Here is a 12,466-nt window from a genome sequence, read left to right on the forward strand (position 1 = left end):
AGTGATTGACATATAGTGAGTTCTCAATAAATACTTGCAGATATTACTTGAAATTGGTGCTGCTAACCCTTGGAGTCCATAGGCAATAAAGTTATCAATAAAGTTATCTGGATAAACGGTATCAGTGAAACTATTGCTTACCTTCCAGTTCGTACAGATAGATTTTGACCCAAAAATCTCAATAAGTAAGAAGGTCCATGGTCCCAAATACAGGTAGCTGCCCAAGCCTCTGCAGACTTTGCAAGATTTTCATCCCAAACCTGTGAAAGGGAAAAAAACCCTTCAACTTACTGGATTTGCTAGTAACAAACAAAAAGAGGCAAGAAAGGATGCTACCATTTCCTAAAGTTCTTTCTCGTCTACTTCCTGACTCAAAGAAAGCAAGATTAGATCATTGTTATTCAAAGTTCTACAATACAATATGGTTATTCCTCAAAAATCTTTATTAAGTGTCATCTAGACCCAAACATCCAGACATCAATTTTAGTAAAGGATAGGTTAACCAAAATATCGTATCTAGATACAACTTGGAGACACCTCCTACTGACCGCTAAAGTTTGAGTCCACTAAAGTCAAATAACTTCCCTGGAGTTTATTCAGAGCTATTAATATATCTCAAAAATTAATATGATCAAATTTATTCAAATAATGAACCAAAACTGACACTGTATAATATTATAATTTTATTGAGACATAATTGATATGTAATAATATGTTAGTTTCAAATGTACAACTTAATGATTTTTATATATGTATATATTGTGAAATTATCATCACAAGAAGTCTCATTAACATTCATCACCACACACAGTTCAAATTTTTTTTCTTGTGAAGAGAGCTTTTAAATTCTAATTTTTAGCAACATTCAAATATATAATACAGTACTATAACTACTCTTGAGAGTCCCTTGGACTGCGAGGAGATCCAACCAGTCTATTCTAAAGGAGATCAATCCTGGGTGTTCATTGGAAGGACTGATGCTGAAGCTGAAACTCCAATACTTTGGCCACCTCATGTGACGAGTTGACTCACTGGAAAAGAGTCTGATGCTGGGAGGGATTGGGGGCAGGAGGAGAAGGGGACGACAGAGGATGAGATGGCTGAATGGCAGGGAGTTGGTGATGGACAGGGAGGCCTGGTGTGCTGTGATTCATGGGGTCGCAAAGAGTCGGACACGACTGAGTGACTGAACTGAACTGAACTATAACTACAGTCATCATACTGTATATTACATCCCCAGGAATTAATTTATAACTGAAAGTTTGTATCTTTCACCCACCCCCAACCCCATCTCTGGCAACCACCTATCTGTTCTCCAGATCTATGATTTCAGTGTTGTTTGTGTTGTTGCTGTTTTTAGATTCCACATATATGTGACATCATATCTTATCTTTTTCTGATTTATTTCACTTAGCATAATGCCTTTAAGTTCCATCGATGCTGTCACAATGGCAAGATTTCCTTGTTTCTTATAGCTGAATAATATTCCATTTATCCACTTATCTGTTGATGATAATTTAGGCTGCTTCCATGTCTTGGCTATTGTAAACAGTGCCACTATGAACACTGGGGTGAATGTATCTTTTTGAGTTAGTATTTTAGTTTCCTTCAGAGGAATACCTAGAAGTAGAACTGCTGTATCATATAGTAGTTCTATTTTTATTTGGAGGGAAAAATTCTATATTGTTTTCCACAGTGTTAGCACCATTTCAATTTCCATCTACAGTACACAAGATTCCCTTTCTCCATATCCTCTCCAACATTTTTTAAGTCTTGAGTCTTTGACAATAGCCATCCTAACAGGTATGAGATGATGTCTCATTGTAGTTTGGATTTGCATTTATGCCAACTTTTAAAGGTCAAACTACATCTAAGTATAATATGATATAATTTGATATGTTGTATCATTTAAATATTTTATAGTAATAATAATAATATTAGAATTGTCATGAACTGGAAACATATATATATTTAATAAAACAATGTATTTAACTGAAAGGAAATTAATGACTTTGAAATAAAATAGGAAAAAAAATAACTGATGAACCTTTCAAGAGACACTTTCACCCTAGGAAACCATGGCACTCACCCTCAAAAAGGATTTCTTAGTTGTTCAAAAATTGTCTTAATATAGAAAAATGAAGTTATGTTACATAAATCTATCTAGAATTACACTAAAATATATTCACTCACAAAGTTACATAAATCAGAACTATTGAGAAAGGATCTGGAATAATTCTGTGGTGACAGTGGCCACATCTCCACTGTCTGTGTAGAAGGAAAGATCATTCAGAAAGAACTTTCTTTTAATTATCTAGAATATAATCTGCCCATGTGAGGATTAAGTTAAATATGGCAAGATAAGACATCAGTCAGTTCAGTTCAGTTCAGTCGCTCAGTCGTGTCAAACTCATTGAGACCCCATGAATCACAGCACGCCAGACCTCCCTGTCCATAACCAACTCCCGGAGTTCACTCAAACTCATGTCCACAGAATCGATGATGCCATCAGTCTTTTCCGGTGAGTCAACTCGTCACATGAGGTGGCCAAAGTACTGGAGTTTCAGCTTTAGCATCAGTCCCTCCAATGAACACCCAGGATTGATCTCCTTTAGAATGGACTGGTTGGATCTCCTTGCAGTCCAAGGGACTCTCAAGTGTCATCTCCAACACGACAGTTCAAAAGCATCAATTCTTTGGTGATCATCTTTCTTCACAGTTCAATTCTCACATCCATACATGACCACGGGAAAAACCATAGCCTTGACTAGATGGACCTTTGTTGGCAACGTAATGTCTCAGCTTTTTAATATACTATCTAGGTTGGTCATAACTTTCCTTCCAAGGAGCAACCATCTTTTAATTTCATGGCTGCAATCAACATCCGCAGTGATTATGGAGCCCCAAAAAATAAACTCTGACACTGTTTCCACTGTTTCCCCATCTATTTCCCATGAAGTGATGGGACCAGATGCCATGATCTTCAATTTCTGAATGTTGAGATTCAAGCCAACCTTTTCACTCTCCTCTTTTGCTTTCATCAAGAGGCTTTTGAGTTCCTCTTCACTTTCTGCCATAAGGGTAGTGTCATCTGCATATCTGAGGTGATTGATATTTCTCCCAGCAATCTTGATTCCAGCTTGTGCTTCTTCCAGCCCAGCGTTCCTCATGATGTACTCTGCATAGAAGTTAAATAAGCAGGGTGACAATATGCAACCTTGATGTACTCCTTTTCCTATTTGGAACCAGTCTGTTGATCCATGTCCAGTCCTAACTGTTGCTTCCTGACCTGCATACAGGTTTCTCAAGAGGCAGGTCAGGTGGTCTGGGATTCCCATCTCTTGAAGAATTTTCCACAGTTTGCTGTGATCCACACAGTCAAAGGCTTTGGCATAGTCAATAAAGCAGAAATAGATGTTTTTCTGGAACTCTCTTGCTTTCTCCATGATCCAGCGGATGTTGGCAATTTGATCTCTGGTGCCTCTGCCTTTTCTAAAACCAGCTTAAACATCTGGGAGTTCACGATTCACATATTGCTGAAGCCTGGCTTGGAGAATTTTGAGCATGACTTTACTAGCAGGACTGGAAGAGGTCAGTCTTCATTCCAATCCCAAAGAAAGGCAATGCCAAAGAATGCTCAAACTACCGCACAATTGCACTCATCTCACACGCTAGCAAAGTCATGCTCAAAATTCTCCAAGCCAGGCTTCAGCAGTATGTAAACCGTGAACTCCCAGATGTTCAAGCAGGTTTTAGAAAAGGCAGAGAAACCAGAGATCAAATTGCCAACATCCGCTGGATCATGGAGAAAGCAAGAGAGTTTCAGAAAAACATCTATTTCTGCTTCATTGACTATGCCAAAGCCTTTGACTGTGTGGATCACAATAAACTGTGGAACATTCTGAAAGAGATGGGAATCCCAGACCACCTGACCTGCCTCTTGAGAAACCTGTATGCAGGTCAGGAAGCAACAGTTAGAACTGGACATGGAACAACAGACTGGTTCCAAATAGGAAAAGGTGTACGTCAAGGTTGTATATTGTCACCTTGCTTATTTAACTTCTATGCAGAATACATCATGAGGAATGCTGGGCTGGAAGAAGCACAAGCTGGAATCTAGATTGCTGGGAGAAATATCAATAACCTCAGATATGCAGATGACACCACCCTTATGGCAGAAAGTGAAGAGGAACTCAAAAGCCTCTTGATGAAAGTGAAAGAGGAGAGTGAAAAGGTTGGCTTGAAGCTCAACATTCAGAAAACAAAGATCATGGCATCTGGTCCCATCACTTCATGGGAAATAGATGGAAAAACAGTTGAAACAGTGTCAGACTTTATTACTGGGAGCTCCAAAATCACTGCTGATGCTGATTGCAGCCATGAAATTAAAAGACGCTTGCTCCTTGGAAGGAAAGTTATGACCAACCTTGATAGTATATTAAAAAGCAGAGACATTACTTTGCCAACCAAGGTCCGTCTAGTCAAGGCAATGGTTTTTCCCGTGGTCATGTATGGATGTGAGAGTTGGACTGTGAAGAAAGCTGATCGCCGAAGAATCGATGCTTTTGAACTGTGGTGTTGGAGAAGACTCTTGAGAGTCCCTTATACTGCAAGGAGATCCAACCAGTCCATTCTAAAGGAGATCAATCCTGGATGTTCATTGGAGGGACTGATGCTAAAGCTGAAACTCCAATACTTTGGCCACCTCATGCGACGAGTTGACTCACTGGAAAAGACTCTGATGCTGGGAAAGGTTGGGGGCGGGAGGAGAAGGGGACAACGAAGAATGAGATGGCTGGATGGCATCACCGACTCTGTGGTCATGAGTTTGAGTGTACTCCGGGAGTTGGTGATGGACAGGAAGGCCTGGCGTGCTGTGATTCATGGGGTCACGGAGAGTCGGACTGAGCGACTGAACTGAACTTAACTGAACTGAGATGAGTGCAATTGTGCGGTAGTTTGAGCATGCTTTGGCATTGCCTTTCTTTGGGATTGGAATGAAGACTGACCTTTTCCAGTCCTGTGGCCACTGCTGAGTTTTCCAAATTTGCTGGCATATTGAGTGCAGCACTTTCACAGTATCATCTTTCAGGATTTGAAATAGCTCAACTGGAATTCTATCACCTCCACTAGCTTTGTTCGTAGTGATGCTTTCTAAGGCCCACTTGACTTCACATTCTAAGATGTCTGGCTCTAGATGAGTGATCACGCCATCGTGATTATCTTGGTCATGAAGATCTTTTTTGCACAGGTCTTCTATGTATTCTTGGCCACATAATACCCTTTCAATACTTTTGCCACCTGATGGGAAGAGGCAACTCATTGGAAAAGATGCTGATGCTGGGAAAGATTGAGGGCGGGAGGAGAAGGGGCAACAAAGGATGACATGATTGGATGGCATCATCAACTCAACGGACATGAGTTTGAGCAAACTCTGAGAGATAGTGAAGGACAGGGAATCTTGGTGTGCTGCCATTCATTGGGTGGCAAAGAGTCAGACATGACTTAGTGACTGAAAAACAACCTTTAATTAGATGAGTAATCAATGTTACAGAGTACCTGATGAACTATGGATGGGGGTTCATGACATTGTACTGGAGGCAGTGATCAAGACCATCCCCAAGAAAAAGAAATGCAAAAAGGCAAAAGGGCCATCTGAGGAGGCCTTACAAATAGCTGTGAAAAGAAGAGAAGAATGCAGAGTTCCAACAAATAGCAAGGAGAGATAAGAAAGCTTTCCTCAGTGTTCAGTGCAAAGAAATAGAGGAAAAAAATAGAATGGGAAAGATTAGAGATCTCTTCAAGAAAATTAGAGATAACAAGGGAACATTTCATGCAAAGGTGGGCTCAATAAAGGACAGAAATGGTATGGACCTAACAGAAGCAGAAGATATTAAGAAGAGGTGGCAAGAATACACAGAAGAACTATACAAAAAAGATCTTCATGACCAAGATAATCACGATGGTATGATCACTCACCTAGAGCCAGACATCCTGGAATGTGAAGTCAAGTGGGCCTTAGAAAGCATCACTACGAACAAAGCTAGTGAAGGTGATGGAATTCCAGTCGAGCTATTTCAAATCCTGAAAGATGATGCTGTGAAAGTGCTGCACTCAATATGCCAGCAAATTTGGAAAACTCAGCAGTGGCCACAGGACTGGAAAAGGTCAGTTTTCATTCCACCCCAAAGAAAGGCAATGCCAAAGAATGCTCAAACTACTGCAAAATTGCCTCATCTCACACGCTAGTCAAGCCAGGCTTCAACAATACGTGAACCGTGAACTTCCAGATGTTCAAGCTCGATTTAGAAGAGGCAGAGAAACCAGAGATAAAAATGCCAACATCCGCTGGATCATCAAAAAAGCAAGAGAGCTCCAGATAAACATCTATTTCTGCTTTATTGACTATGCCAAAGCCTTTGACTGTGTGGATCACAGCAAACTGTGGAAAATTCTTCAAGAGATGGGAATACCGGACCACCTGAACTGTCTATTGAGAAACCTGTATGCAGGTCAGGAAGCAACAGTTAGAACTGGACATGGAACAATAGACTGGTTCCAAATCGGGAAAGGAGTACATCAAGGCTGTATAATATGTCACCCTGCTTATTTAACTTCTATGCAGAGTACAATCTGAGAAATGCTGGGCTGGATAAAGCACAAGCCTGATTCAAGATTGCTGGGAGAAATATCAATAACCTCAGATATGCAGATGACACCACCCTTATGGCAGAAAGCGAAGAAGAACTAAAGAGCCTCTTTTTGAAAGTGAAAGAGGAGAGTGAAAAAGTTGGCCTAAAGCTCAACATTCAGAAAACTAAGATCATGGCATCTGGTCCCCTCATTTCATGGGAAATAGATGGGGAAACAGTGGAAACAGTGTCAGACTATTTTTTTGGGCTCCCAAATCACTGTAGATGGTGATTGCAGCCATGAAATTAAAAGACGCTTACTCCTTGGAAGGAAAGTTATGACCAACCTAGACAGCATATTAAAAAGCAGAAACATCACTTTGCCAACAAAGGTCTTTTTGGTCAAGGCTATGTTTTTCCAGTGGCCATTTATGGATGTGAGAGTTGTACTGTAAAGAAAGCTGAGCACCGAAGAACTGATGCTTTTGAACTGTGGTGTTGGAGATGACTCTTGAGAGTCCCTTGGACTGCAAGGAGATCCAACCAGTCCATCCTAAAGGAGATCAGTCCTGGGGTTCATTGGAAGGCTGATGTTGAAGCTGAAATTCCAATACTTTGGTCACCTGATGCAAAGAACTGACTTATTTGAAAAGACCCTATTGCTGGGAAAGATTGAAGGCAGGAGGAGAAGGGGACGACAGAGGATGAGATGGTTAGATTGCATCACTGACTCAATGGACATGAGTTTGGGTAGACTCTGGGAGTTGGTGATGAACAGGGAGCCTTGGCGTGCCTATAGTCCATAGGGTCGCAAAGAGTCGGATGCGACTCTGGAACTGAACTGAACTGAATCCATGTTAAGGGCTCCCTAGGTGGTTTGGTGGTAAAGAATTTGTCTGCTGTTTCAGGAGATGCAGGTTCAATCCCTGGTCAGGAAGATTCCCTGGAAAAGTAAATGTCAACACAATCCAGCATTCTTGCCTGGGAAATCCTATGGACAGAGGAGCCTGACAGGCTACAGTCCATGGTGTTGCAAAAGAACTGGACACAACTTAGTGACTAAACACATACATACAATCAATGTTAAATATGGTATATTAAATGGAACACATTCATTCTATAATATTTTAATAAAAAGCTAGTGTCTGTTTCTTTATGTACTTGATTTTTCTTTGAATTGATATAACATTCTTTTACAATTATGATAAATATTTTGTATTAAGTTTTTCACAGTTATTTAGCTCTGTAAATTATTATAAAGACCCTGACGCTGGGAAAGATTAAAGCCAGGAGGAGAAGGGGACGACAGAAGATGAGATGGTTAGATGGCATCACTGATGCAATGGACATGAGTTTGCGTAGGCTCCAGGAGTTGGTGATGGACAGGGAAGCTGCAGTCCATGGGGTTGCAAAGAGTCGGACATGACTGAGCAACTGAACTGAATTGAACTGGACTGATAAATTGTTACTTCAAACTTGTTTTATCTATAAAAATCTGCACAAAAATATCAATAACACAAAATAAATTTATATTGAAAATCATAGTATTCTAGGACTGAAATTAACTTTTAAAAGTATTTTATTTCTCTAATAAAGGATTTTAGTATTTATCTTCTGATATTTTTAATGAAATATGCATTTATAAAATATGGATTACAGTTCATCAAATGCAAAACAGCACAATTACCTCACAAATGAATTTTAAATGGAAGAGTATCAACAAATTATGTCCCTTGAACTAATTATAATCACTTTTAGGAGAAAAAAAAAAATCTGTGTATTATTCACACATTGAAGTGCACTCAGAATAATAACTGCCAAAAACACAATTTTTCTGTGTTTTTATACAGTCTTTTGAGAAATAATCTTTCTTACAGTCTTTCTTTTTAAAGATTATTTTTTCATGTGGACAGTTTTTTTTAGTCTTTATTGAATTTGTTGTAATACTGCTTCTGTTTTATGTTGGGATTTTTTTTGGCCTTGAGTCATGTGGAAGCTTAACTCCCTGTGCAGAGATTGAACCCGTGCCCCCTATAGTGTGGAAGGTAAAGTCTTAACCACTGGACTGCCAGGGAAGTCCCTTTCTTTTAGTCTTGTTCTAAAATATCAGAACTGCATAGCACAAATAATACTGAAAAGAAAATATCCTGCATTCTAACTTTAAGTCTACTGTTAAGACCATCTGCAACTGAGGACATATCAGTTATTTTGTCTCCCAGTCAACTCATCTATAAATAAGGAGATTAGATGAAGCCTTCTCTACAGTCTCTTTCTTCTTCAGCATCTTATGATTTAATATACCTGAGTGGCCCAGCATCAGGACCAAGAAGATCTATTATATTGGCCTATAAATTGTTCAGTTCTAGCCTTTTCCACACCACAGAGAGAATAAAGCTAGATTCTTCACAAAATAATTTAAAATATTTAAGTTAGTGAACAAATTTAATTTAGCATATAATAATTCTATGTGCTTACTCACATACTTAAAATGTATATATCAAAGAGATAAACCAAAGAGTTCATGCCTCAAAAATATCTTACATAAGCACCGTTTTAAAATTATTATAAAGGATTTTAATAGGAAGACCATGTATTTGGCATTATTGATGCCTACATTTTTACATGTTTCTATGTACAGTTATCATAATTAAAATTTTTGAGATGTTAGTTGTGAGGGAAGAGGGATAACCATGTTTTTTCATGTTTGCTTTTAGGGAACTGATAAGGAAGATGCTGGAGAGCCTGGCAGACTGGCCAGGTCCCACACAGAAAATGGGGTCACTTTGCCTTCTCATGGCAGATCAATCATCTTTCTGAGGCACACTCCAGAGATGCCCACCTCTCACATTCATCTTGTAGAGAAATGAAGATCCAGGTCTTCAACTTAGGTCTTCAACTACATATCTACCGTATTTTGTTGTCTCTTTGTCCATTGGTTACAACTCCCAGGAGAATATGGGTAAGCGATGTATCCCTTCAATCAACATTGACACTTAAATTTATTAATATGATGAGAGGGCTTTGAGTTCTGAAAACAGCGAATCAAGATAGCCTCTTTCCTATCCAGAAGCTCTAAACTGTGATTAATGTTGTCGGTTTAATCATGTGAAAGAATTCTAACAACTTATACAAGTTTCAGGAATGAAGTTGTAATCACCTAAGTAAGCATTTGAATAATATGTACATTTCTGGATGCTAAATGAGTAATCAATCTGCTGAATTTCATTAAGCATCTGTGATATTTATTTGAAATAATTTTAGTATCATACCCTACAAATGTTGTAAAAGAAAAAAAAAAAGGTCACAAGTGCGTACTTTTTTAACATTCTATGAAATAACTAGCAAATATGCAACATGTGATTATCAGGTGTTTAGTTTAACACCTGATATTTATTTAGCTTTTATGGAGCCAGCCTCAAATTCTGTATTTCTAGGTCTTGTCCCTCTGAAAGTGAATGTGTCAGTCTCTTGGCATTGTCTGACTCTTTGTGACCCATAGACTGTAGACCACCAGGCTTCTCTGTCCATGGAATTCTCCAGGCAAGAATACTGAAGTGGGTTGCCATGCCCTCCTCCAGGGGATCTTCCTGACCCAGGGATTAAACTTGGGTCTCCCACATTGCAGGCATTTTCTAGCCCTTTGTCCCTCTAAATGGATAAAATAATGTCATAGATAACTGAGTTGCCAACACTTAAAATCTTATCTTGCTTTCTAAAAATGAGGAAAAATTAAGAAAATTATGCATGGAGACACAAAAACGTTTACGGGAGCTAGTAGAAGTTAGATATTATGATTAAATAATTCACAAAGTAAAGATGGCTTAAAACGGTGTCAGAGCATGCATAAGCCTATATGTACGGGCACTACTGCCCTGCATTGTTTTCTTCCATTCCTTGAGTTACAAGCTATCTAGTTGGTCAGCTTGTAAATTGATTGATATAGCTTTGAACTAAAATGTTTACCATAAGCTACTGTGCTTATAAATAAATTTAGCAACTTGTCTGTGGAAATCATATAGTCTGATTAAGCCATGAGAGACATCCAGAATTCAAATTGATGTTATTTAATTGCTAGAAGAGTGTCGCTCCAAGAGATAGGAGGGACATGAAAAGAATGCAGATCCTCATTAGTCCAGGGGTCTTCAGAGCCTGGGTCAAAGAAATACAAAATTGAGTCAAAAAATGTCTCAGCATGAGACACTGACTTTCATAAATAGAAGAATTAGAGAATGATATGATCCTGCCCAAAGATGGGGTTGTTTTATAAACCATTTCCTTAAGTTTTGGTACTCATGACACAGTGGCCACCAGGACATCCAAAGCTCCCTCCTTAAACCCCAGTCATTATTGCTGGACAATAAGAAATGTAGACCAGCTGAAAGACAACCCTAAAAATTACTTCGGAATGTATACCCAACATTGAGATGACATACTGTTTGTTTTTTTTTTTCCAAATGGGTAACATATTTTAATTCCAAGCATAAGAATTAAATGTAGAAGCATTTGAAAGAATTAAATATAAGTTGCTAAAAAGAATAAATATTTCTGTGTAAGGAACCTATACATATTTGATATTTATAGTGGTTAAAGGAGAAGGCAATGGCACCCCACTCCAGTACTCTTGCCTGGAAAGTCCCATGGACGGAGGAGCCTGGTATGCTGCAGTCCATGGGGTCGCAAAGAGTCAGACATGACTCAGCGCCTTCACTTTCACTTTTCACTTTCATGCATTGGAGAAGGAAATGGCAACCCACTCCAGTGTTCTTGCCTGGAGAACCCTAGGGACGGGGGAGCCTGGTGGGCTTCCGTCTATGGGGTTGCACAGAGTCGAACATGACTGAAGCGACTTAGCAGCAGCAGCACCATAGTGGTTAAAAGAATGTGGCAAAAGGTTATTGAAGCAACTAGTTAGCCTTGTAATTGCAATATAAAATGCATTCATGAATAATTATTTATATTTGTGGTTTTAAGTTAAAAATTGTAAGAATATCTTGATATAATTTTTAAACAGCATTACAAAATTTAGAACTTAAAAGTCACTGTATGTCCTAGCCTTTTAAGACTTTTAAATATATGGAAATGATTTTCAATAAACCAAGTGAAATACTAAAGGTCAAATATGTTAAATCTGTAAATGTAGCTTAAAATTTAATTAGATTTGTAAATAGTAACAAACATGAAACGAGTGTGATTACCAAAAATTGCTAGATTTATTCATAGAACAAAAATATGTATAAGTGAAGCTAAAGTAGAAAACCATAAATATTAAATTTGAAAATGACCGCTTAAAAAATCTGTTATGCACATGGAAACCACCTTCACAGACATAAAATACTAAAAATATCACACTGAATTTTTGAAGACAGATTTCTAAATCGGTTATTGTCAAGGATACTATGATAGCAACAACACTGGAAACAGTATGGCATGTCCTACAGATACTCATTTTCTTGGACTTTTAAGCGGTCATTTCTCATATATTTAGATAAAACATAAAGAAGTTTAGATAGACAAGCTTTTGGTGTTTAAAAATAATTCAGCTGGGGTTCTTTGTTCTTTTCCTGGGTTAGACTGGGAAAGGAGAGGTGACTTACAGAGATGAGGAAGAGCCATTGAAAAGAGATTAAGTGATAAAATAATTATTTCCCCTGAGGGTGGCCAAAAGCTTTTAAAAACACTTCATGGGCATGGTTGTGGTTGCGTTTTGAATTGATGGGTTTATTCCCCTTAGGTGGAAATGCTTGTAAGGCGGCCAGTAAAGGAAACTGAGACCCAGTGTTAAGAATGAGCCTTGGTAAACCTGAAGGGGGTGGAGTGGGCAGAGGAAGAGAAAA

The 12,466-nt window shown here is 38.6% G+C and overlaps 1 protein-coding gene across 1 annotated transcript in view; it reads right to left on the reverse strand.

Moving 5' to 3' along the window:
* The window catches only part of PI15 (peptidase inhibitor 15), a 39,993-nt gene that overhangs the window by 11,133 nt on the left and 16,394 nt on the right, over positions 1–12,466 (reverse strand). Inside the window, exon 3 of the mRNA XM_055432095.2 lies at positions 142–260. Within this exon, the coding sequence (XP_055288070.1) occupies positions 142–260 (119 nt within the window). The remainder of the gene's footprint in view (positions 1–141; positions 261–12,466) is intronic.

This window comes from Moschus berezovskii, chromosome 16 (assembly GCF_049115385.1).
Source record: "Moschus berezovskii isolate FMDL1 chromosome 16, NW_MosBer_1.0, whole genome shotgun sequence".
In the NCBI taxonomy this organism is placed as follows: domain Eukaryota; kingdom Metazoa; phylum Chordata; class Mammalia; order Artiodactyla; family Moschidae; genus Moschus; species Moschus berezovskii.